The sequence below is a fragment of the Microtus oregoni genome, unplaced genomic scaffold (assembly GCF_018167655.1).
Source record: "Microtus oregoni isolate MIOR12 unplaced genomic scaffold, Mior012 000003F_ref0000135, whole genome shotgun sequence".
NCBI lineage: Eukaryota > Metazoa > Chordata > Mammalia > Rodentia > Cricetidae > Microtus > Microtus oregoni.
Window position 1 is genome coordinate 9,023,897 of NW_024543062.1, and position 26,940 is coordinate 9,050,836.

At 50.8% G+C, this 26,940-nt stretch overlaps 2 protein-coding genes across 2 annotated transcripts; one reads left to right on the top strand and one right to left on the bottom strand.

Annotated features, from left to right (window-relative positions):
- Positions 1 to 7,362: 7,362 nt before the first annotated feature.
- LOC121446091 (claudin-4) lies at positions 7,363 to 9,159 on the top strand. Its single transcript, XM_041648479.1, has one exon. It carries the CDS (start codon positions 7,556 to 7,558, stop codon positions 8,186 to 8,188), a length of 633 nt encoding a protein of 210 aa, XP_041504413.1. The 5' UTR covers positions 7,363 to 7,555; the 3' UTR covers positions 8,189 to 9,159.
- A 5,269-nt stretch (positions 9,160 to 14,428) lies between these two features.
- Positions 14,429 to 23,837, bottom strand: Mettl27 (methyltransferase like 27). Its single transcript, XM_041648932.1, has 6 exons — positions 23,714 to 23,837; positions 23,374 to 23,500; positions 22,779 to 22,907; positions 21,964 to 22,099; positions 19,592 to 19,684; positions 14,429 to 14,861 (listed from the first exon to the last, which is right to left on the bottom strand). Exons 2-6 carry the CDS (start codon positions 23,494 to 23,496, stop codon positions 14,581 to 14,583), a joined length of 762 nt encoding a protein of 253 aa, XP_041504866.1. The 5' UTR covers positions 23,497 to 23,500; positions 23,714 to 23,837; the 3' UTR covers positions 14,429 to 14,580.
- Positions 23,838 to 26,940: the final 3,103 nt, after the last annotated feature.

Genomic DNA, 26,940 nt, shown 5'->3' on the forward strand with positions numbered 1-26,940 from the left:
TGCCTCTGTCTCCCGAGTGCTGAGATTAAGGGTATGCGCCACCACTGCCAGGCTCTGAGTTTGATTCTTAACCAGCACTCTTGTAAAAAGCAAGACATGCTGAGGTTGGAGACAGGAGGTTCAATGAGAAACACTGTTGATGGGCTGGATGGATGGGTAAAAGGCAAAAGGAGCTTGCTGCCAAACCCGGAACCAGAATTCAACCCCTGGGATCCATGTGAGGGAAGAAAGAACTGCAAGTTGTTCTCGAACTCCCACATGTACCTTGTGACGCGCGCGCGCGCGCGCATGTGTGTGTGTGTGTGTGTATCAACTTCCCCAAATAAATAAGTGTAACCAAAATAATAAGGCGGAAGTGATTGAGGACATCAACTCCTGACTTCTCTATACGTACACACATGTGCAATGCATGTACATATACACATATTGTATGTCTACCTCTATTTCTATGTCACTGGAGCCAGTTTTAGTTACCCACACCTGACCTGTCATTCCAGTACTTGGGAAGTGGAGGCAGGAGGAGCAGGAGTTCAAGGTCACTCTCTGCACTAAGGCAAGTTTGAATCTAACCTGAGCTACGTGGGAGGACTCTGTCTCAAAACAAACAAACAAAAAAAACCCCCAAAAAAACAAAAAGAAGAAAACCCTTTTGTTTGTCTCCAAACACTGACTCTCCATGAGGGTCCACAAGGTGACTAAAACACAAAAAAAGCCTGGCACCACCACCTTCATTTTGGGCCTGTCTTCTTGACTGTGGGGTCAGCTGCTATCTCTACTTGTAGGCTTGTCAATCATTCAAGGAATGTCCTCCTAGAGTTCAATGATTCCTACAGGATCTTATCAGCCTTCGAGGCAGAAGGGCCCCTGAGATAAGCGTGTAACAGGCATCCTGCTTTTACAATATTCTGTCCCAGGTGACCCCAAAACACCTGAAGGTATCCAGTCATTGTCATGTGCAGTCCTCTTGGATTCCAGGAACAACAGACCCTTTCCGGGCAGATCCACTCCCCTAAAGAAGGCAATTATACACTATATTCAGACTGTACCCTGGGGCAGAGCAACCATCTAAGCAGCTTGTGGGGCCGGCAAGAGGGCTCGGTGGGGAAAGGTGCTTGTTGCCAGCCCGAGAACTTGAGTTCAATTCCTGGGATCCACGTGGTGGAAGGAGACAACTGGCTCTAGTAAGTTGTACTGTGACCACACACACACACACACACACACACACAAATAAATAAACAAATAAACACCACAGAAGATAAAAGCGGCTTGTCCTCTCAGGCAAGAAGGGCTTCTCCCGAGTATTTGGTTGAGCAATCAGACCCCACTTTGGCCTGGACTGTTTAATTACACAAAGCCCTCACCAGTATTCTTCCACGAGGTAAATTCAAAGCTCAGGACAGCTCTTTGAAGATTAACTTGACATGGACTGAATGAATCTCTTTTTTCTGCTTTTTATCCTTATCCACCTGTTTACACGGCCCATCAGGGTGCATGGCTGAGACTACCCTGAAATGATTTTAACCAGCCCTCTCTCCTCCTCTTGGTTTGAAGTGTTTCAAGCTCACATCTGTATCTCAGTAACATCTGTTTCCTTAAGGCTTGGTGGTGTTAACAGGGCTGGGGAGAGCATTGGGTGGTTTAAGGTATGATCCAGGGTGGCTGGGATGGTGGGTTGGAGGAGGGTGTTGCCAGCTTGGATGGTGTGTGTCCACCAGCACAGACATTACAGCTTCTGCTGTGAGAACAACGGGAAATGGGTAACCGTGCTGGCAGAAATGAGGGCTTTCTAGAGACACCCACGTCTCACCCTTTGTCTGCCAATCTGTTGAGACAATGGCTCCCAAGGAATAGGAATCCCCCAGGAATCTCACATTGCTGGAAGAAAAAGACTGAAGCCTGGTGCCAGGCAGAGGAGGTGTTTGCCTTCTCTGGAAAGGGACTTCACAGGGTTGGGACAGTTTATAGGAGAGATTTGGAGTTGAGACAATGATGGGTCAGAATGGGTGGCACCAGGCCTTGACGAGGGTGGCTCTGCCTACCTCTTGCCCTGTATTCAATGCTAAACCTCTTGCCTTGACCCCAAGGGTGGCCTTTCAGGTGTGTGCATGGGGGGAGGGCACTCTGTGTGTCACAGGGACCTCTTTGTTCCTCTTCACCAAGTCCCAGTCTCTGGCTTCTATCTTTGGAGGCCCCATCCCTGTGCCCCTGCCAAGCCTTGACCCCTCCCTGGAGGAGTGTCAAAATCCTGAAGGAGCCTGCTAAAATCTTGACCACTCCCCCAGTCTACTTAAACTGCTTCCCCAGAAGGTACCCTCATGGTCTCTTTCCTCTCCCCTCGGTGGTCGTGTTCACAGCTTCCCAGTTTTCCCTCGGAGCCACTCGAGAGCGCAGGAATCCCATTAAACCTGGATATTTTTAATTCGGCTTGTTGTGATTTGGCTTGATTGGGATTTTTGTGTCGGCAGAGAGCTCGTGTTAGGAAAAATTCCTAACAGCTACATTAACTACATCTCCATTCTCTACTCTTTACTCTTGGCCCTTTCCTTGGTGTTTTGAGGCTGTGCCTAGCTAGTTAGGGCTGCCGTTACCTAGGCCGGTCGCCAGAGTGTCACTCTTCACCGGGCAGATGGCTCGGTGGGTAAAGTGCTTGCTGTACAAACAAGAGGAGCTGAGCTTGGGGTACCTTTGGGAAGGTGGGGACAGGAGGGGTCCTAGGCTGGCCAAGTGGTGAGCTCTAGGATCAATGAGAATCACATACACACACACCCCACATACTACACCATACAGTATACCATACATATGCACCACACACACAAATCATACCACACACCATACACACACTATGCCTTGCAGCACACACACAAACCATACCATACACACATACATACCACACACACACAACAATCTGCATCCGTAAACAAATCGCAGACACATGCCCAGGGCTTGCAGTAAGAGCTTGTCTATACTCTGAGCCACGGCCTTGTGCAGGGCTAGAGGTGGATTTCCTCATCTTCCTGCCCAGGGAGCCAGCGAGGTTTCCTGGGCCTGCAGGTGTTTTGCTTTATGGCAGGTGGGGTGTGTGGACCAGAGAACCACCTGACTCTGCTAGCCATCAAATGTCCTCCTGTCTCTCCCACCGCCCCCTGTTCGGACCTGGATGTCCTCCCAGGATACGGCTTTTGTTTGTCTTGCCTAGCTGCTCCACCAATCTCACCTTCCCCGGCGGACCACCTCTGCCTCTGGGACCCGTGAACACCTGTTCTCCCCCGCCCCCCCCCGCCCCCGCCCCCCCCCCCGCCCCCGCTTCCTACTTCCTTTGTGGTTGGCTGACCGCCTTAGTCACTTGGAAAGTGGAAAGTTTTTAGGGCTTGCGTGTTCCCTTCCCCCACCCCGGCTTCTCCCAGGCCGTTTAGTGAGACCCGGAAGTAGGGAGGGCAGGATGGTGGAGGGGGTGGTTAGGGGCCTGACTGTCTGGCCATCTGCTTCCTCTCAGGCAACCCGGGCAGGGAACACAGGGAGGGAAAACCTGGCTAAGGCTATCTGTACAAGGCAAGCGCCTGCTTCTCTCCCGGCCTCAATTTACTCATTAGCACCAGTGTGTACCCCCCACCCCCGCGCGGAGCCTTGCAGAGTGACTGGGAGTCTGGCGTGAGGTCACTTCTGGGCAGGAAAGCACTTCTGGTTAAGACTGGTGCTTATCTATCTCTGTTATTTAGCTGGAAGCCTTTGGAAAGTCTTCAGAGCCTTGTATGGAAAGTCCGGAGGAGGCGTGCTCCAGGCAGAAACCGTCCTTGTTTGTGTTGCTGGGGTGGTTCCCACCTGGGGGAGGGGCAGGAAGGCACCTCCTAGGATACAGGGATGCCTCGTGCACCCCGAACTCACGCATCCTCCACACACTCACTATGTGTAAGCCCCTGCTGAGTATTGTTTTTGAGATAGGGTCTTGCCTCTGGCTGACACAGGACTCCTCGAGGGAGCCACCTGCCTGCTCTCCGGCCTACTCCTCGCAATTCTCCCGCCTCTGCCTCCCGAGTGCTGGGTTACAGGTGTGCACCGCCACGCCCATCTTTATTTTTTTCTCTTTTCTTTTCCTTTCTCTCAATTTCTTCTCTCTCTTCCCCTCCCTTCCCTTCCTTCTTTTTCTTGCTTCTGTCTCAGCTTCCTGAATGCTAGGGTTAGATGCATGTACCACCCCACCCAGCCTTTTTTGTTGCTTTTGAACACCATATCATGTGCCCCCCCCCCACACTTGAATTTCTGATTCTCTTACTTTCGCTTTTGGAGTTCTGGGGTTGCAGGTGTGCACCACCGTGGCTAGTCAATGTGGTGCCATGGATGGACCCCCTCCCTGCCCCAGCTCATGCATGCTATGTGAGCGTGATACCAACTGAGGCATGTCCCCAGCACTTCACTTGGGGTGTTGTGTTTTTTTTTTTGTGTGTGTGTGTGCGTGTGTGTGTGTGATACAGAGTCTTGCTATGAGCCCAGGCTGGCCTCAGATTTTGTTGCCAGCAAAAGGGTTATCTCAGCGATGAAGCTGCGGTGGTGGGCTTTATGGGCGTATGGAGCCTGTGCATAGGGAAAATATGGCGACAGTGGAACCGTGGGGCATTGCTGAGGCCGTTATGCCCAAATTGGTCTCATCCTCCCTCAGCCTACCCAGTGCTGGAATTACCCTCACGCTCAGATAACTTGATTTCTTGTTACAGAGTTTACCAGGTAGCCTAGGTTGGCCTTGAACTTGAGATAGTCCTCCCCCCCCCCCCCCCCCCCCCCCCGCCCCCGGCCCCGCACCTCACCAAATGCAGAGGACCCAGGCCTTGCTGCCACACCTAGGTTCCATGATTACCCCCCCATCTTCCAGGTCAGAAAGGGGCGTGGAAGTGCATCTCCAAGGCCATAACTTCCCCCTTGTAGCACTGAGGGGATCCCTGCTCCATTGGTTCTTCTAACCCTTGGGTTCGTTAGGCAGCCCAGGATCATTCTCCAATGAACTCCAAGTCCTGAGCACTCATGGAACGCAAGGCCTGATGGAGGATGGAAGATCGTCCTCTTTCAAACTCAAGGATTTCGAGCATCAGTTGTGTACAGCTGTGCACATCTGTAATCCCAGCACCGGGAAGATGAGCATGGAGAATTTGGGGATGACCTGGCCTACATCCTGAAACCCCCAAGCTCAGATACAGGGACTAAAAGGAAATATTTTAAAAGACACTGTGTCTGTTTGGGTTGGAATTGAACTCACAGGTGGCAGAGCGTAGCACATGGAGATGGGACCGCAAGTGTGCAGGGAGGGATCTATGGTGGCTACGGTCCTTGTGATGTTTACCCTGCATGGTAAGGAGAGAAACACGAATGAGCGGGGTGTGGTAGTGCACACCCATAACCCTAGCCGACTGGAGACAGGCATGAGCGGTACCACGAGTTCGAGGCCAGTCTGTGTTACATTGGGGTCCAGGCTAGCTTGGATGTGCCAAGATGCTATCCTGCAACAAAACAACAGAAACAGAGGTAAATCAGGCTCAGTGGTGGTGCACACTGGGAATGCCAGCACCTGTGAAGCAGAGGCAGGAAGAACAGGAACTTAAGGTTGGAGTTGGAGACGTGGAGAGCTTGCCTAGCCTGCACAAAGCTCTGGGTTCCATCCCTAGCACCATGTAAAACAGGTAATCCTGGCACTTGGGAAGTGAAGGCAGGAGGATCAGATGTTCAGGATCATCTTTAGCTATTCAGAGAGTTCCAGTCAATCTGAAATGAAGAAGACCATCTTTTAAAAAAGAAAAAGAAATACACACACACACACACACACACACATACACACTTGAGGCACACACACAGCACACAGGTCAGGACAGATAGGAGCCCAGATCTGCCTATGATTAGTGGGAGCTACATCAGTGACCCCTCTTCCAGGTGCCCACTGCCCATACTAGGAACCCCTCTTTCTTCTTGTCTGCATTTCCCAAATGCCTTTGGGATACACTAGGTCCCTTCTCCGCCTGTCCACAGAAAGATTTGTTCATCTTTGTCCCTTGTACCAGGCAGGGTGGGGGTGAAGGGACTTTTGAAACTACCTTTCCCCTCTGTACCCCCTCCCCCCCAAGGCCAGTCTCCGGTCAAACTAGATTCCTTGTCTTGCAAAACATCTCTCTGACCCCCCACCTCTTTGCTGTCCCTTCCCTGAGATGTCCTCTTTGACCCAGTCCCCACTGCCTTGCACAATCCCCCGGAGAGGGTGTGTGCTTCTCAATAAAACACCCCCTACAACTGTGCCAGGGAGCACACCTGTTACACCTTCTCTACTGAGCTTCCTGTCTGCCCCCCTTTCTCTTTGAAGTCTCCAGGGACTTCGTGCCCAGGTTGGTTTTTATGGGAATGGCTCCTGTATCTTGGAAGAGTAAACATCAGTTTACAGGGTAAATCGTGTTTCTTTAGCCTGTCTGGGGTTTTTAATTCTTCTTTACCCAGTTCTGGCCAAGCAGGCTGAGCCCCAGGAAGGAAGAGAGGACAGGATTGTCACTACGGAACCCCCAATTTTAAATTACATTAATTTATTCATTGCATTTGTGCTTCTGAGGATGTGTGTGTCTCCTACCACGCAGGTCCCAGGGATCAAACACCTTTACCCACTAAGTCATCTCATCAGCCCTTTTTTTGTCTCTTGTCCTGGCCCAGAGTGCCTCACTTCTAAACCCCCGAGGCAGTGTGCCTGGGTGGGGAAGTCACAGGAGAGGGAAACGCGGACAGCAGGTGAACTGGCTCCTGAGTCCCCAACCCTCACCCCCGCAGGTCCTCATTTCCCCACACCAACTTCCTCTGGCTAAGGGGAGGAAAGTGCTGTCGAGGCAAAGTACAGGTGCCGGCGTATTAATGACAATAATAGCCATGATAGCGGTGATAAAATTGAGAGGGTAAAAACAACATTAATTAAGACAGGGTTTCTCTTGGATGTTCCCAGGCGTTATCCTCTGAGTCCCCTGGGAAGGGTCTCCATTTTCTTGTCTCACTGGAGCCCAAAATGAGTCTTGGGGACCCTCGCCGTTTGGCTCCGAACCCTAGCTAGGCTTGGCTGCTCGCTTCTCCTTGGGTCCCCACCTGGTGAGCATCCAGGTGCTTCTGGCTGGTGACTCAGTGTCTGTCTCTCGACTGACCTCAGCCTGAGCCTGGGGGCTGGGGGAGATGATAGTTTCCTGTGATACTAGCAGGTGACTCAGGGGCCCTGGATTGGGGCCTCAGAACGCCTTTGTTGGCCCGGATTCAGGAATCCAGAGAAACTGGTCAGGAGGGAGGCCTTGGGGACTGAAACCCCTCCCTCTGCCTCCGCCCCTCCTCCACGGTGCTTTAACTGCGGCACCTGTGGCCTCCTGTGCTGGTTGCAGGTGCGGGCAGGAAGGAGTTGCAGCGTTGGTTGCTGGTGTGTACCCGACTCAGCACCTCTGACTGTCTTCGTGTCCCTGAGGTTCACCAGAAAAAGCTTTCTCAGCCCTCGGACTTCTATACCTTCCAGACAGAGACTTTTGTGATCTCCATCCTTGACACCTGCAGAGGCTGAGCGATGGCGTCCATGGGACTACAGGTGCTTGGAATCGCCTTGGCGGTCCTGGGCTGGCTGGGCGCGATCCTGAGTTGTGCGCTCCCCATGTGGCGGGTGACCGCCTTCATTGGCAGCAACATCGTCACGGCGCAGACCAGCTGGGAGGGCCTGTGGATGAACTGCGTGGTGCAGAGCACCGGGCAAATGCAGTGCAAGGTGTACGACTCGCTGCTGGCCCTGCCGCAGGACCTGCAGGCTGCCCGAGCCCTCATAGTCGTCTGCATCATCGTGGCTGCCGTGGGGATGCTTCTCTCAGTGGTTGGAGGCAAGTGCACCAACTGCATGGAAGACGAGACCACCAAGGACAAGACCATGATAGGAGCCGGCACCGTATTCATCGTGGCAGCCTTGCTCGCTATGGTGCCTGTATCCTGGACCGCACACAACGTCATCCGCGATTTCTACAACCCCTTGGTGGTTTCCGGGCAGAAAAGGGAGATGGGGGCCTCGCTTTACATCGGCTGGGCGGCTTCTGGGCTGCTGCTCCTGGGAGGAGGCCTGCTCTGCTGCAACTGCCCACCTCGCAGCAACGACAAGCCCTACTCCGCCAAGTACTCCGCCGCCCGCTCTGCTCCCGCCAGCAACTACGTGTAAGGTGGGCCACTCTGCTATGTCCCCGTTACCTTCATCATTTTTCTCAGATTGAGTTCACAACAACCTGTGAATAATCCTCACTTCCCTCGGGACCTGCCCTGACGTGGGCCACACTAACTGCAGGGGACAGCAAGCCCGGATTGTGCTAAATTTCTGCTTGGGGAACCATCTGCCCCCCCCCTTGGACACATATCAAGGCTCCTTACTCCAGCAAGGATGAATGTAAAAATACTTCCTTGCTGCCTACATCCTAATTGCTCATGGATCCAGAGTTGAAAGCAGAAACTGCTGGGTACCGCAGTGGAGGGGGTCGCTGGGTCCTGCTGGCCGGGATAGCTCAGCTGTGGCTCTGGGTCCTCCAGTGGATGTCCTGCTCATGCTGGCACCTCCGCTGACCCTTTTCTATGCTCACGCTCTCTGTACACATCTGTTACACCGGCGCCACTTTTTGCCATTATGCCCCATGCTTCTGAGTACACCTGATCCTACCTGGAGCCTTGGTGTGATGGGTGACAGTGACTGAGGGGGCCATTGAGAGCCGGATGGGTTCTGCCATGGAACCCCAGTGACTGACCCTGACCGGGGCTTTACCCACCCACCTACCCTCGTAATGGAGTTCTGTGGAGTGAATAGACGGGTTTGAGGGAAGGGTGGAGGTGGATTAAACTGGTCTGGGGAGTGCCGTGCTGGGGACCTAGAAGCAGCCCGGGCTGTCCCCACCCCTTTCTGGTACTGTCTTACTAAATACCCTGCTCCCCTGGGCGTCTTGAACTGGCCCCTCTGAATTCCCTACCCTTGTCAATTTCAAGGACGCTGGCCAGTCTGGGGCAGATAATGGGGGGGGGGGCAATGGCGTGCCAGCAGGGAGTCTCCCGGGACTCCCCTGCCTTCTCTGTGGTTTCTTGTTTTGTAATTTAAGGTCTATTCACAGCTGTAATTATTATTTTCTACAATAAATGGTACCTGCGTACAGGAAAGGTCTGGGCTCTTCTCTATCTGTGGATGGGACAGGGCTGGAGGGATGGGGGTTGGTCCACGGGAGACTTTGTTGTGAGAAGCTGAAGTGATTTTGAGGGCTGAAGATGCAATTCAGGGGGTAGAGAATGTGCCAGGCACCAGAAACCCTGGGTTCCATACTCAGTCCCAAATAAACCAAGTGCAGAAGCAAGAGGACCAGAACTTGAAGGTCAACCCCCACTACGTGGTAGGATCAAGGCCTACTGAGACGCTGTCTCAAAGAGTGATATCAGAGAATGGTAAAAATCAGAACTAGCTCTAATCTGGGGGAGCAACATATTTGAGCCTTTTTCTTTCTTTCTTTCTTTCTTTCTTTCTTTTGAGCCTTTTTTTTTTTTTAGACAGGGTCACAGTTATAAAGTTCAGACTTATCATCAAACTCAAGGCAATCCTCCTGCCTCAATCTCTTGTGCATGACCATGATGGTAAGCCCTTCATTTGTTAGATGGCAAATCCCGTATCTAGGGCCCCAGTATATGTCCAGGTCTGTTGTGAGAAAGAGCTGGTGAGGGGGACAACAGATGGGAGCAACTAAGTCTGAGACTAAGCCCCCACCCCTTCCGCTTTTGCCTCCCTTTCTCTGAGCAGCCGGGCTGGTCTGCTTATCTTCCCTAGATCTCTCAGCAGGTGCCACTGTCCTGCCTTTGTTATCCTGTCCCAAAGCCTGGAATGATGTCCTTTACCCCACTCCTGAACCTTTCTGGTCTGGCAAGTCCGCCCTGCAGCCTCCTCCCTACAGGGTCCTCCCACAGCCCTGGAATGTCCAAGGTACTTACGCCCACACCCACAACTGCCACGGGGCATCCTGAGCCAGGCCTGGACTTTGCCATTCCAGTCCCTTTGGGTTTTTATTTTGAGACCGGATCAGGCTGGCTTCCAGCTGTGTTGCTGAGGATGACCTTGAACTGGTCTTCCCACCTCCACCTCCCCAGGGCCGGGATTACACACCAGAGAGCCCCCCCCTTTTTTTCCTTTTTTTTTTTGAGGTGCTGAGGCTGGAAGATTTGTCTTTGAGGGCCCTTGCTACCAGGCCTGGATCCCCACTTTGATTTTTGAGACTAGGTCTCATGTATTGTTGGCTAAACTCAAACTTGTTCCATAGCAAAGGATGGATTTGAATTCCTCATCCTCCTACGTCCACCGCCCACCTCTCTGCTGCTGGATTTATTCAGTGCTGGGAAGGAACCCAGTGTTTCCTGAACACTTGCAAGCTTTCTAGTTCTGAGCCCCAGCCCACAGTTCTTTGCGGAAAGGAAACCAAGTCCTCCCCTGTTCACAGGAAAGTGTGGCTCGGATCCACATCTGAGGTCAACACACAACTCTGTGGAGCCAGCCCTCTCTTCTGTTTTAATGTGGGTTTGGGGGCAGAACCCACAGCCCCAGGCTTGCACCGCAGGTGCCTTTGCTGGCTGAGCCATCTCACTGGCCCCCTTGCCCCTTCTTGACTCCATGGGTATAACCAAGTCTTGTGAGGAAATTATCAAAGCGTTTTCTTGTCAGGTGTGGTGGCTTGTGATCAGTACTAGCACTCAGGAGGTAGGGGCGGGAGGATCATGAGTTCGAGACCATCCTTCATCGCGTAGCCCGGTTTGAGGCCAGTCTGGGCTACCTGAGACTCAGAGACAGACTCCAGCGGTTCCGTTTTCCTTCCAAAGTTAATTTTATTGCTCTCTCTAGTACTTGGGACCACATTCAGGACCTCCAGTGTCAGGCAAGGGCTCTACTGTTGAGCCGTCCGCACCTCCTCCTAGTTAAACATTTAAACATTAGGTGGCCGAGTGTGGTGTTGAACACCTGTAATCCCAGCACCCGAGGCAGAGGCAGGTGGATCTCTGTGAGTTTGAAGTCTACCTGGTCTGTATAGGGAGCTCCGGACCTGCCGAGGCTACGTAGTGAGACCCTGTTTCAAAACAAAAACAAAATCTCAACCAGCAAAACAAACAACAACTCTCCCATCCCCAAGGTGCACGGATGTATTTCCTGGATAAAGGGCTAGCCTAGCATACCAGAGGTTCTGGGTTCAAGCCCTAGCGCTGTCTAACATGGAAGTTGTGCAGACACACAGGAGCGGTTGCTGCAGAATCAGGGCTTTAGAATCCTGCTAGGCCTCAGCCAGTTAAAGGCCCACCAGGCCTACACTTATCACAAAAGAGCAGCTACATCCTGTTCCTTTCTTGGGTCCATGAGATGACTCCACAGGTAATGGGGATCGCTGCCAACTCTGGTGACCTAAATTTCATTGTGGCGCCCATGTAACCACTGACCTCCTCTGACCTCCATAAGCATGTGTGCCATGGCACACGAACACATTCATGCACACATATACAGTAAATAAATAAATATTTAAAAAGACAAAAAAGTTAGGTTTTTTTCTATTGCTTACCTCACCCCCTGTGCTAGAGGTAGAGCCCAGGGTTTCTAGGCAACCGTACCACTGCTGAAACAAACGTTAGCCCCTCGTAGGGGATTCCAGCAAGTGCTCTATATTTCTAGATTTTAAATACTTATTTTTATTTTATATGCATTGGTGTTTTGTCAGATCCCCTAGAAGTGGAGTTATAGACAGCCGTGAGCTGCTGTGAGGTGTTCAGAACTGAACCAAGTCCTCTGGAAGGGCAGTTGGTGTTCTTAACCTCAAGGTCATTTCTCCAGCCCCTCTAGACATCTCTAGACATTTTTTTTTTAACTTTTTGAAATAGAGTGTCACCAAACGGTCCAGGTTGGCTTAGATTTTACTGTAGAGCCCAGGCAAGACCTAAACTTTGTATCCCTCTGCCGCAGCTTCTCAGGTGGCTGGGACCTGTACAAGCAGCCAACCTAGGCAGGCATAGCTCTTTGTTCCAAGCTGGTCTAGCTTCCCCCGTGACTCAGGAAAGCCAGTCTGCCCCTCTCCCCCGTTAGCTTAGCCACAAATAACACGGGGAGAGTGGTAGGACAATTGTTTACTCTGTTCTGTCCCTGTTTAGATGTGGCCTTGTCTAGCTCAAACTGGTTGAAGTCACCAGGTTCTTGGCTTGGGGCTGTACGTGTGTCCAAGGAAAGTTCTTTTGACGTCACGGGCCCCAGACTCTACAGTCTTACAGTCTCAGATCAGGCGAAGCCACGCTTTTCTGAATAAGTCACCTTCTCACACAATTCGCATCACTCCATTTCTTTTTCTTTAAATTCTCTATTTTTTTACATTTATTTATTTTCTATTGTTGCTCTGTGCATGTGTTTGGTGGCAGTCAGAGGACAACTTGCTGGAGCTGGTTCTCTCCTTTGGTCACGTGAGTTCTGGAGACTGAACTCAAGTTACCCCCTGAGCCTGTTTCTTTGTCTCATAAATACCTTGAAATTCCCTTTATGGAGGAAGGGTTGCGACAGTCTTTGTGTGTGTGTGTGCACATGTGTGTATCTGTGTGTGTGTCTATGTGTGTGTATGTACACACATATAGGTATGAACATACCATGTATTCTTGCTCGCTTTCTCCTCTCTCTCTCTCTCTCTCTCTCTCTCTCTCTCTCTCTCTCTCGGGGTTTTCAAGACAGGGTTTCTCTGTAGCTTTTGGTGCCAGTTCCGGAACTAGCTCTTGTAGACCAGGCTGGCCTCGAACTCACAGAGATCCTCCTGCCTCTGCCTCCTGAGTTCTGGGATCACTCTGCCACCACACCTGGCACACTGAGTGAGCGAATTGCTGCGCAAATTTTCTGCCCCCTTATCTTTCTGAGACAAGGTCTCCTCTCTATGTAGCCCAGGTCGGCCTTTAATCCATGATCCTCTTAACCCCCCAAGTGCTGTGAACACACAACACACATGTGATGACTGGTTAAACCGACACCTTAGTATTTTTTCTATTTATGTGTGTATGTGTGTGTGTGTGCACACGCGCGCGTGTGTGTGTAGAGCATGAGTACATGTGTGAGTGCCATAGTGAATGTGTAGAGGGCAGAGGACAACTTGTAGGGGTCATTTCCCCTCATTCACCATGTGGGTCCTGGAGATCCAACTCAGGTTACTGGGCTTGGTGGCAAGCGTGCTTTTACCTGCTGGGCCACCTTGCTGGTTCTAATTCAATATCTTTTTTTTTTTAAATATTTATTTATTATGTATACAATATTCTGTCTGTGTGTATGCCTGCAGGCCAGAAGAGGGCACCAGACCTCATTACAGATGGTTGTGAGCCACCATGTGATTGCTGGGAATTGAACTCAGGACCTTTGGAAGAGCAGGCAATGCTCTTAACCACTGAGCCATCTCTCCAGCCCCTAATTCAATATCTTTTGCAAAATCATTGCTTCAAGGACTGTCATATTGCTAGGGGGCAGGATGGGACGCGGTTGTGTGACAGTAGGTAGCAGTCTCTTCATTTCTTTTATTTTTCTTTTCTATGTCTGGTATGTGTGTAGCTCCGAAACCGAGTGTGGTGGTGGGGGCGGTGGGCATCTACACATGTGCAGTCACGTGGAGGTTAGAGCAAGGTCTTAGGTGTCTTCCTCTCTGGCATCTCTGCCGCTGGCCTTATTACTTTGAGGCAGGATCTCTCCCTGAGCTGAAAGCTGACCATTTTGGGTCCACCCATTTTCTGACCCCAGCGGTGGTATTACACGCAGGTAACTCAGGTTACATAAAGGCAAGTCATGATTTCTATGTGGCTGCCAAAGATGTCAGTTCAGTTTTTCAGGCTTCGCAGAGCACGCTCTCTTACCCACGGAGCTCGCTCTAGCTCCATGTACCTGAATTCTGGGTCCAAAGAAACCAGAGGGATCTTTTCAATCCCTTTGGGGCAAACCTAGCGAAACATCTCTAATGGGCAGGCTTGGGAAAATGCGTGGGTCTCCTTCTTCCTCAGGGGTCATTGGTCACCGGTCCATGAAGATGGAGGGGCAGAAGCAGGGAACAGAGTTCAGATAGCTGTCGATAGATACATCAGAGGTAGCCTTCCGGGAGATGACTTCAGAGGGACAACTCAACTTTATTCCAGAGTATATAGGAAGTATATAGAAATAGATTGGGAAACCTAGCTGGAGACAAACCCTAATCTGCATTAAGTGGCAGGCTCCTATCACAAAGCCGGATTAATGGAAGCAGGGCCCTATCAGAATGGCTAGAGAATTAACCTAATTATCACGTGGGCATCAGGGGAAGAGCGTCAGTTGTGGGCAACTATATCAAGGCTCATCCTTGAGGTAAGGCAAGCGTCCTATAGAGAAGGTTAGTAGGGCACTAGGAGCCCCTGCTGGCAGGGAGTCCTTCATGTGGCCAAGCTTGGAGAAAGGTGCTGGGCCCATTGGCAGACTGCAGCCTTTGACCAGCAAGATCTCCCAACAAGATGAACCCATTTTTACAGACAGAGGGCAGGAAGACAGGCCAGGCTAAGGCCTCACACAGAGGATCAGTGGTCAACGGGAGCCACAACGCTGGGCCTCCCTCCATTACCCTGGGTTCTCCCCTGCTTTCGGTAAAGGTAGATGATACCGGAGATGAAGCCGTCATTGGCACAGGTGTCCAGCCCCGTCTCCTGTTCGGAGGTGGCCAGTTCCCAGTGCTCCACAGATTGGGCCACCAGGCGTTCCCACGCTCCAGCCTGCTCCAGGGAGTCTAAGACTGCTTCCAGTGCCTCCTTGTAGGGAAGATTGGATGGGTTGCTCCTGGTAGTCAGACATATGAGTCCACCTGGCGCGAGATGGGGGAGGGGATGTGAGAGGGAGGGCTACAGGGGTGTCCCTGCTCAAGACTTCAGTTCCTGGCCAGCTTCCCACCTCCAGGGTTTGGTGCTTAAAGTTGCCTCCCCAGGAATTCTCTTTCTTTTTCTCAACCTGATGGTCTCCCACGGCCCTCATTAAAAAAAAATTTTTTTTTTCAGGGTTGAAGATAAAAACATGGGCCTCAAGCATGCTCAAAAAGATATTACAGATGAGCTATGTTTCCAGTCGCTCACTGAGAGATTCTAACCAGGTCCACACCCCCAGTCCCTCCCTGGGGGGGGGGGGGGGTTCTAGGCAGGTGCTTTACCACTGAGCTGTTCCACTGAACAAAGTCCCCTTTCATGGCAGTTTCTAGGTAAGCACATGAGCTTTGGTCCTTAGGAAGACCATTTCTTTTTTTTTGTTTGTTTTTTCAAGACAGGGTCTCTCTGTAGCTTTGGAGCCTGTCTGGAACTAGCTCTTGGAGACCAGGCTGGCCTCAAACTCACAGAGATCCACCTGCCTCTGCCTCCTGAGTGCTGGGATTAAAGGCGTGCGCCACCACCGCCCAGCTGACCCTTCATTTCTTTGTGCCTAAGTGGTGCTGTTTCTTTATTTTAGATATGACAAAGGGAGGGGAATTGTGGTGATATTTTGTTTGTGCTTTAACAAAGCTTGCCTGACCTGATGATCAGAGTGTGGAGTTAGCCACTAGGTAGCTGTAGAGGCCAGGCAGTGGTGGCACACCCTATAATCCCAGCACTCGGGAGTCAGAGGCACCCGGATCTCTGTGAGTTCAAGGCCAGCCTGGGCTACACAAGTCTAAAAGAGGACCAGAGTCAGAGGGGCGGTGGCTCACACCTTTAATCCCAGTACTTGGAAGCCACAGGCCTTTAATTCTAGCACTAGGGAGGTGGAGACAGGAAGGCATCTGGCTGGGTGGAGAGAAGAATACAAGGCAGGAAGAGGCAGGAGCTCAAGACATTCAGTCAAGGATTCATGGAGATAGGATCCCCCTTGGTTCTGAGGACTCAGTGGAGAACTAGTGGCTGGCCTTCTCTAGGGCGGTCGCACAGGCAGCGGCTGTGTGAAGCCGGGCTCAGGCAACATGCACTACAAGTTTAGCGGTTTCACTCAGAAGCTGGCTGGAGTTTGGACTTCGGAAGCCTATAGTCCACAGGAGCTGACGCTGAATCATTGCTCAGAGTAGCGCGAGAAAGCTTGGTGGAACGTGAAGCTGGAAAACCTTGATTAGAATAACGGCCTTTGGTGACTCCTGTGAAAGGGATGTTTGGTCCCCAAAGAGGTTGCGACCTGCAGGTTGAGAAGCGCCGCCACAGAGGAACGCTGCTTTCTGGCTTATTCCTACCTCATGGGCCAGCAAACTGCATCAGCCGTGGACAGTGCAGTAAAAACAGCTGAGCTTCACTGAGGGGAATGCACAGCGCCTAAGAATTGATGGGGTGAGACCCTGGGACAAGAAGGGTTGGAGCCAGTGGTTTCCATGGAAGCATCACCTATCATGTTTGCCACCCCGACTAAACTGACCCCCACAGTGCCAGCATAGGACTGTGCTGGGAAGAACAAAGTTCCCGAGCTGCAGAGTTCGTCCAGAAGACTGACGGTGTGTCCACCGGCCTGAGACGAGGCCTTCCCGACCAAATGCTTTACCAGACCACCAGGGCGCTGACTATAGGGACCATCTATTGCCAGCTTCGCAGTCCAAAAACAAAGGAATTGACCTGCGGGGGACTGGTTTACTTTGTGGCACAAGCCCTTTGACTTTTCAGTTTTCTGTTTAGTAACATTTTTGCAAACAAAGGAAAAGATAAGAACACAAGCAAAGCGTTCTGGTTGTTTATGAAATGCAGGCTGCCTCTCAGCTCAGATGTCAGAGCTCTTTTGACAGTTAAAACTGTTGTTTGAGGGGGTGATGCTGAGCCGCTGAGCCGTATTTGTGCTCCTGATTTCCCTGGAGGTTCTGGATGGAAGTGCCTCACTGCCGCATTAATGGCAGGCAGCCTGGGCTCAGTCTGGGACTCGAGGCTGTGTCGAAGAAGGAACTCCAGAAGCCTTTCTGGGTTTAGGTGTGACCGAGTGAGGAAGACAGCGGCTGGAGAGGTCCGACGTGTGAAATGAGGGCTTCGAGTTAGCCTTCTGGGGTTTTTTTTCCACCTTGCAGTGAAATGTTCATAGAAATTATTTGCAGTCTGCCTGCTTGTTGGGCAGTTTGTTTCAAAGGGTTATGGCTGCACCCAGCTCCTAAGTGAAATGCTTTGTCTCCATCACGGAAAAGAGAACACTGGCCAGTGTCGCCATTTAGACGGCTGGACCAGGACCAGAAAATCTCCTTCAGTAATGCTACGGCTTTAAGCCATGATTTATTTGACTGTAGAATAAATACATGAATAATAAAAAAATAAAGAACTAGTGGCTGGCTACTCTGTTCTCTGATCTTTCAACATTCACCTCTATATCTGACTCGGGGTTTTTAGTATTAAAACAAATTATAATTCACACTGCAGGAAATGACAATTTTGTGTCATGGGACAGGGTGCATCTGTGTGCCTGTGTGCACAGATGTGTGCAATCCCTGGCTGACCCAAGCATGGCAGCTGAGACCTATTACTCTAGTGTTTAGCTCAGGTTGGAAGAAAAACAAAGCTTAAACAAAACCTGGAGAGCTTATTTAAAAGTTGTTATATCTACGTGTGTGTCTGTGCATCGCGTGTGCATAGTGCCCGTGGAGGCCAGAAAAGGGCACTGGATTTCCTGGAACTGGAGTTGCAGAAGGTTTGAGCCACCATGTGGGTGCTGGGAATCGAACCCTGGTCCTCTTAACCACTGAGCCATCTCTCTAGCCCTAAGAAAGCTCAGAATTTGAATCTGGGCTACTTAACGGCAGTGATTCCCAGGCTGCCCTGGGCTATAGCACGACCTTGTAACATTATGAAGGCTTCCCCCAAATTGGAATTTCCCCAGGAGTCTCAGGCAGGAAGAAGGAAAAGGCAGGAGCCTGGTGTCAGCAGAGGAACTTCTCTCCCTGACGAGGGTTCACACTGTTCGGATAGTTGTTATTGAGACACTGGGGCCCAGACAATGATGGGCCAGTGATAGGGGGACTTTGTCCAAGCAGTTGCAGTGTATCCAGTATGGCTGGTTTTTGGCAGATTGGTTGAGGAAGAGCTATGGTACTGCTGGGGGTGGTGACGGGGAGGCTCAGGCTGGAACAGGAGAGTCTGTTTTGTTTAGGTTCATGCCACGGGCATTTCCGGTGCTTCTGAGTCCAACCCTTGCTGCTACAGATGACACAGCTGATGGCCTACCTTTTGTTGGCCTTTCCAGAACAGAATCCTGCCCAGACATGCCTAGGTTTAGCTCCAGGAGCGGGGCTAGTGAGAGGGAGTATTTTTATCTCACGGCTTCCTCATTCCTCCTCAGGCCAGGCCAGGCAGGTAAACCCTCTTCTGGATTTTTCTAATCTCTTCCCTCCTGACTTCTTCCAGGCAACTCCTTACCCTATCTTCTGTGGATGCCTGCCCCCACCCTTGAAAAAGCAACTTCATACTGAGTGCTGAGTCCTTATTGCTTTCTCTGAAATCCCCCAGTGAGGGGCTGGGGTGTGGCTCAGTGGTAGAGCACCTGCCTAGAATCCCCCAGTGAGGGGCTGGGAGCATGGTTTAGCAGTAGAGCTTCTTTCTAGAATGGTTCAGTGAAGGACTGTGGAGTGCGAAGCTCATTTGATGCTGGAGTTGCATCCCCAGCACCATAAGAAAGAGAACAGGGGCCGGGCAGTGGTGGCGCACGCCTTTAATCCCAGCACTCGGGAGGCAGAGGCAGGCGGATCTCTGTGAGTTCGAGACCAGCTTGGTCTACAAGAGCTAGTTTCCGGGGGCTGGAGAGATGGCTCAGCGGTTAAGAACATTGCCTGCTCTTCCAAAGGTCCTGAGTTCAATTCCCAGCAACCACATGGTGGCTCACAACCATCTGTAATGAGGTCTGGTGCCCTCTTCTGGCCTGTAGGAATACACGCAGACAGAATATTGTATACATAATAAATAAATATTTAAAAAAAAAAAAAAGAGCTAGTTTCCAGGACAGGCTCCAAAACCACAGAGAAACCCTGTCTCGAAAAACCACCAAAAAAAAAAAAAGAAAGAGAAAAGGCCTGGGTTGCTCCACCTGTTTATGGGCTTGATTCACACTGTCTGTCCCCATTGTCATCTTGCATGAACAGACCTGGACCTATGCCAGGAAAGGAAGACAATGGAAAGGATTCGAGTAAGGGCGGTCCCAAATCAGTAAGGGGACCAGAGGATGGAGCTGAACTGAGCTCTCCTGTGTGCCAGGGCCCCAGGGACATGACTGTACCCACTGTCACTGCAGTCTGTTAGGGAAGGGATTGCAGTGACCATGCCATTTGTTTAAGAAAGGGAACAAAGGCCAGAAGGGTGGAGCTCCTCTTAGTTGTTCATGGCTAGCAGGTGAGCTGGCCACCTGTCTGCCCTTATCGCGGGTCTGCCTCTGTTGGTGGCAGCCAGGGTGGAGCACAAGCTGGCTGATGGTGAGCTGGGAAGCTGTATGGGGTGTGTGTGTGTGTGTGTGTGTAACCCTACACAATGCCCTACCCTTCCTCACTGTGTGAGTCCAGGGTCTGCGAGTTGTGGAGAGGGGAAAGGGGTGTGTCTCTGGGGAGGGGTTGACTGGACTGTGACTCACCCGGCTTGGTGACTCTTAAGAGCTCAGGAACGGCACTGCAGGGCACCTGTCCCTCGCTGAGGGCACCTACCATGATCACTGCGTCAAAGGTCCCTGCGTGTGGAGAGGGGTGAAGACATGTGATGATAACGATTCATCGTCAACTTGACAGGATCTGGGATTCAGAGCCCTGGGCTGGTCTGTGAGGGAGTTCCTAGATTGAGTTAATTTAGCAGGAAAGATCTGCCCTAGGGGAGGACAGCACCATCCCCTGGCTGGGGTCCTGGACCAAAGATCAAGAACTCGAGTTGACAGCACTCGGGAGGCAGAGGCAGGCGGATCTCTGTGAGTTCAAGACCAGCCTGGTCTACAGAGCTAGTTCCAGGACAGGCTCCAAAGCCACAGAGAAACCCTGTCTCGAAAAACCAAAAACCAAAAAAAAAAAAAAAAAAAAAAAAAAGAACTCGAGTTGAGCATCAGCGGTCACCTCTCTGCTTCCTGGCTGCAGCTGTCTCATGCTCCTGATGCCAGGGCTTCCCCACCAGGATGTGGGGACCAAAAGAAAACCCTCCTTCCCTTAATTTGCTTTAAAATTTATTTTATTTTTGGATTTTCTAGACAGCGTTTCTCCGTAGCTTTTGGTTCCTGTCCTGAAACTAGCTCTTGTAGACCAGGCTGGCCTCAAACTCACAGAGATCTGCCTGCTTCTGCCTCCCGAGTGCTGGGATTAAAGGCATTTGCCACCACTGCCTGGCTAATTATTTTATTTAATTATTTTTTAATTAACTAATCAATTAAACTTTGATTTGACGTGTATGGGTATTTTGTTTGAGTGTATGTTTGTACATTGCTTGTATATAGCACCCACAGAGGTCAGACAAGGGTAACAGACACCTCCCCTAGAACTGGAGTTACTGAAGGTTGTGAACCCGGGTCCTCTGCAAAGTCATCAAATGTTCTCAACTGTTTAGCTGTCTTAAGCTCACTTTGTTGTTGTTGTTGTTTTATTTTTTTTGGTTTTTTTTGAGACAGGGTTTCTCTGTAGCTTTGGAGCCTGTCCTGGAACTAGCTCTTGTAGACCAGGCTGGCCTCCAATCACTTTGTTTTTATTTTTAATTGTGCGTTTATGTGTACGGATATGTGTACATGCCTGTGATGCCCCTTTGATCCAGAAGAGGGCCGTGGGTCCCTTGAAGCCATTGTGAGTTTGCCTGGGGTGGATGCTGGGAACAGAACCTGAGTTCTCCACAAATCAGTGTGAGAGTTGAACTGCTGAGCCGTCTCCCCAGCCTAGTTACCTGTGATTTAAAACCTTTTTTAAACATTATTTTATTTTTAGTTGTGAACTTAGCCTTTGGCAGCTGCTGAGCCCAATTTTTATTATTTTAGATTCTGTATATGCACGCGTGTCTCTGTATGGGTTTGTGCACACGAGCACGGGTGCTCACGGAGGCCGGAGGCATCATATCTCCTGTGACTGGAGTCACAGGGAGTTGTGAATCACCAGATGTGGGTGCTGGAATCCAAACTCAGGTCCTCTGCAAGAGCGATATGTGCTCTCCAATCCAAGTCTTATGCCACTGCACGGATAGAGTGCAGTTTGGTCCTTTCCACTCCGATTTCTCTCATCCCCCTCTAGAGTCTGATGCCCCCCCCCCCATTAGTTCTTCAAGACAGGGTTGCTCTGTGTAGCCTGGCTGTCCTGAAACTCACCATGTAGACCAGGCTGGCCCCGACCTCACAGAGATCCACCTGCCTCTACCTCCTTAGCGCTGGGATGAAAAGTGTGCGCCACCGCCACCATCCTTGCTATTTTCATGTTTTGTTTTGTTTGTGACCCACGAGTTTAACTGGGGATGGACTGCATGAGCTTGGTGTGTGTGTGTGTGTGGGGGGGGCGGTACTGAAGCATGGGCAACTTACCAGTGGCTACACCACTGAAGAAATGACTGTCCCTCCCCCAGCAGCTTCACCGCCCTAGGGATGGGTGGGACCTCATGATGGCATTGCTTTTGTCTGGTATTTTGTCAGTGCAATAAGAACAGTAATTAGGGCTGGAGAGATGGCTCAGAGGTTAAGACACTACGGTTCTTCCTGAGGTCCTGAGTTCAATTCCCAGCTACCACACAGTGGCTCACAACCAACTACAGTGAGATCTGGTACCCTTTTCTGGGGTGTAGGCAAAACATACAGGCAGAACACCATATATATATAATAAATAAATAAATCTTAAAAAAAAAGAAAAGTGATTAATCAAGATGTCACAGTATAGAAGGACTTCAGGCACTTGTGGGTGGGAGGGGCTCACACAGGGCTCCAGAGTGAAGATGGAGGCTGGACAGTAGGGAATGCTCTTGGCAATGAGGGTGAGGGTGGAGGGGAACGGGAAGTACCTTCAGAGCTGGGCAGCGGCTCCTGGCCCAGTGTGCAGAGGCTGAGGTGGTGGTACAGGCCACGTGCCTGAGCCTGCTTCAGCATTTCTGGGCTTCCATCCACCCCTTGTACCTGGAGGAAGCCCCGAGCCTGCAGCTGGGAGAGAAGGTGGCATTGATCATGGCTCATCCCGGCCACTGCTCAGCTGAGTCCTTGTATGTGGTGACCAACAAGCCAGAGACAGAGGATGGGTTGGTTCTTGGTTAAGGAGTGGCAGAGAGCTAGATGTGGTGGCACAGGCCTGTCATCTTGGCTTCTCTGGAGGCTGAGGCTTGAATCCTAAATTCAAGGCCAGCCTGACAACCAGAGAGAACTTCTCTCGAAATAAAAAGCAAACTAAAGGGCCACGGGTGTGGTTCATTGGTACAGGGCTCATTAACAATCCCCCAGTTAGGGGTTGGGGTGTGGTTCAGTGGTAGAGCACCTGCCTAGAATCCCCCAATGGCCAGGTGGTGGTGGCGCATGCCTTTAATCCCAGCACTCGGGAGGCAGAGGCAGGTGGATCTCTGGGAGTTTGAGGCCAGCCTGGTCTACAAGAGCTAGTTCCAGGACAGGCTCTAAAACCACAGAGAAACCCTGTCTGGGAAAAAAACAAAAAGAAAAAAAAAAGAATCCCCCAGTGAAGGCTGGGGCATGGTTTAGTGACAAGTACATGGTTCGAATTCCCCAGTGAGAGACTGGGTTTATGTGTGGTAGATAACGTATTTACAATTCACTAGCCAAGGGTGCTGGGTGCTGAAAGGAAGTGGGGCATCACGGTACCAGCAGGTCTTACCTCCACGGCCACCAGGCCAGTGCCACAGGCCACATCCAGGATCAGAGCATCTTGGGGCGGGCCCGGAAGGGCTCGACTGAGACAATCCACAGCAAGGCAGGGAGCTCGGTACTTCAATGCAGCCACATCCTGGGGACAGAACACTTAGTCTAGCACCCTCTGGTGCCCTAGAGTTTGGAGGACGCACTTGGTCCGGTGCTTACACACCTGCTGATTTGAGTTGATGGGTGTTGGAGTTTGGGTCCTTCTGGGACCTCAGTAATAGAAGATCCAGGCTTGAAGTGTCTTTTACTGTCAAGGGTCCCCATACCTGTGGGACTCAAGCAGGCAGCAACTGGCTACTTGACTGGGGCAGCTCTAAGCCCGGCTGTCTATATTGAGTGACGTCTCAATAGCGCCCCCTGCAGGCAGTCTCCCTGTCTGGTTGGCAGTGTTAAGGTGGGACATAGGGGACGTCCAATCCAGAGTTAGAGGTGGTGCTTAGAGGCCGGTAGGGGCCAGCTCCCAGCTTCCCTGGGATGCGCGGGTACTATTCGCGCTTTGCACATAAAAACACAATCTGGGCCTCCCAAATTAAGGACCAACGTGCATTCACCTTATCGTACTCTGGAGCCCAGTCGTCATAGAAGCGGAGCTTGCAGGCCAGGTCGGTGATGCCGTGGGAGGCCCCGACACGGGCCAGTACTTGGGGCAGCCTCCCAGCTTCCTCCCGAGTCATCCTCCTGTGGGGACAGAACAGAACTGTGACGAGGTCCACCACAGTCTCCCGTCCTCCCTCACCCAGTGGAGGAGGTTACCAGAGCTTCAACTCCTTTCCACGGCACATACAAGTGCCAGAGTGGGAAATGGCGGGAGCTGACTTGTACACCAGGGAACTGTTCCTGGGGGAAGGGTGGGCAAAGGGGGCACTCCTGCGCAGGGAATGAGAACTGCACCTCAGCCTGTCACCCCTGGGCGTGGATCGGGAGTCTTCCTCACTGCAAGGGTCTCCAAGGAGCAGAAAGCTCACCACTCACTGCAAGGACTCCCCCTTTGCAGGGCAGAGGAACTGGAGGAAGGGCAGCACGGAGAGTCTGGCCCCGCCTCCAGAACGCGACGATTGGGTTTCCATGAGAGAAAACAGCCAATCAAAGCAAAATACTGACAATCCGCCCCCTACCACAAGCCAGTGAGTAGTAAACTTTGGTCCTTCTTCGGAAATTCAGTCGGATTTTTTTACATTATTATTATTATTATTATTATTATTATTATTATTATTATTATTATTATTATTATTTTGGTTTTACGCGCAGGGTTTCTCAGTGTAACACAACTCTGGCTGTCCTGGAACTCACTCTGTAGACCAGGCTGGCTTCGAACTCACAGAGATCCACCTGCCTCTGCCTCCCGAGTCCTGGAATTAAGGCGTGCACCACCACCGCTCGGCTTGGTTTTATTTTTTCACAAATAAATAAACAAATTTTTTAGAGACAAGGTCTTGCAATATATCCCTGAACAACTTGGAATTTTATGTAGACCAGGACTCGGAGCTCACAGAGAACCTCCTACCTCTGCCTCTCAGCCCTCTGCTGCCGCTCCGGGCTACAGTATTAAAACAAAAATTATTCATTTGAGGATTGCCCGTGGTGGTCAGAGAACAACTTTCTGGAGTCTCAGCTCCCCTTCCGCCGCATTGGTTCCAGGGATGGGACTCAGATTGTGAGGCTCGGCTGCAAGAACCTTCACCTGCCAAGCCATCTCTCTGGTCCCAGTTTTTAATTATTTTATGGTTTCATGTAGCTCAAGTTGGTTTTAAAGTTTCTGTGCAGCCGAGAATGGCCCTGAACGTCTCATCTTCCTGCCCCTACGTCCCAGGTGCTGAGGTTACAGGTGTAATTTATGTGGTTTTAGGCTTTGAAGTCAGGGCTTAGTGTATGCTAGACAAGCACTCTATCACTTGAGCTGCATCCCCAGTCTTTGCAAGTATTTTAATTAATTCATTTTTTAGAGTATTTTATAATCTGTACTGTTCATCAGAGGTGATACAGCCTCACATGGGTGTTGAGAATACCAAACTGTTTAGTGCATGAAATAAACTGAATTTCAACTTTTTTTTTTTTTTTTGAGACAGGGTTTCTATGCGGAGCTCTGGCTGTCCTGGAACTCTCTGTAGACCAGGCTGGCCTTGAACTCACAGAGATCCACCTGCCTCTGCCTCCCGAGTACTGGGATTAAAAGCATCCACCACCGCATCCAACAGTCTTCATAATTTAACTGTCTATCTTGGGTAGTGGCTATCTTACTGGACAGGGCAATTTCTACCCTGGGGCTGTAGCTCAGCTGGTATTTATCCCACAGGCACACGGCTCTGGGTTCAATCCCCAGCAACACAGAAAACTGGGTGTGGTGATGCACTTGAGAGGCAGAGGCAGCAGGGTCAGGAGTTTAAAGTTATTCCCTGCCCCGGGTTTCTGCTCAAACTCAGGTGGCTTCAGACGAGGCCCTTCTATGAGTGAGCAGGCATGGTTGGGAGAGGACACGGATAATCCTAGGATGTTAAATTTGAGGGTTCTCTGATATTTTCATCCAAGGATGGGTGTTTTTTTTAAATATTTATTTATTATGTATACAATATCCTGTATGTATGTCTACAGGCCAGAAGAAGGCACCAGATCTCATTCCAGATGGTTGTGAGCCACCATGTGGTTGCTGGGAATTGAACTCAGGACCTTTGGAAGAGCAGGCAATGCTCTTAACCGCTGAGCCATCTCTCCAGCCCCCGTTTTGTTCTGTTTTTGAGACAAAGTCTTACTCTGTAGCCCAAGCTGGCCTGGGACTCCAAATCCTCCTTGCCTCAGCCACCCAAGTGCTGGAATTGCAGGTGTCAGACGTCATGACTGGTTCTATGGGGCTCTTTGAACCCAGACACAAACTCAGAAGAGAAGCTGGGGACACACTGAGGGTCCATGGTGACCATGACAAGGTGGCAGCTGGCTGTACTGAGAAGGAAGAGGGAGTGGAAAGGGGCTCAGGATCCAGGTGAGCACCTCCAGCACTTCATGGGCCATTAGAAAAGGGGGCTTTGTGGGACTGGGGTGAAGCTCAGTTGCTAGGGTGCTTGCAGGTTCTGTCCCCAGCACTATATAAATAAAGTGTGGCTTGGACTCCTAACTGTGTGTGTGTGGGGCCGGGCCTTCCACACCCACCTGCAGTGTTCTAGCATGTGATATATTCTTAGGTTGTGGGAACGACTGAGGTCTGGGGAGGGGTCTAACGAGGATGGTCACATGCACTATACACCACAGCTAGGCTAGCCATTATCTTTTGATCATGTTGGTGACGGAACCTATGCTAGGCAAGTACTCTTCTCTGAGTGACATCCCTGCCTTATACAGGATGTTTCTGATGCTTTTGGTAACAGATGTGGCATTACCATGGGGGAAAGCCCTAGATTTCGGTGTTTTCATGGAACCTCCCCAAAATAGGCCACACCAACCTTGAAAACTCTACAAGGTTGATTGACAGATTAGAAAGCCGATGTTTCAGGAGAGGTGGAATGCTGCAGGTCCAGAATCTTCGCCCCCTAAATAGCCATTTATTGCCCACCTCTGTGTGCGACCTAACAGCCTTGTGACGGTCACGTGAAACCTCTAGGAATGTGTAGACAGACCCCTATCTCCTCCCAACCCAAAGCAAGAATGTCCCAAGACGCCTGGAGCAGAGGATTCCTTGTTTTGCTTTCAAGTTACCTACCTGGTGTACCCACAAATGTATTTCTTTTTTTTTAAATTTATTTATTATGTATTCAATATTCTGTCTGTGTGTATGCCTGCAGGCCAGAAGAGGGCACCAGACCCCATTACAGATGGTTGTGAGCCACCATGTGGTTGCTGGGAACTGAACTCAGGACCTTTGGAAGAGCAGGCAATGCTCTTAACCTCTGAGCCATCTCTCCAGCCCACAAATGTATTTCTTAAAAAAATCAAATTATGCCAGGCAGTGGTGGCACATGCTTTAATTCCAGCTCTCGGGAGGCAGAGGAAGGGGAATCTCTGAGTTCGAGGCCAGCCTGGTCTACAGAGCGAGTTCCAGGACAGCCACGGCTACACAGAGAAACCTTGCCTTGGAAAATCAAAAAACATACAAATAAAATAAAAAAAATTAAAGAACCAGGCTGTCATGG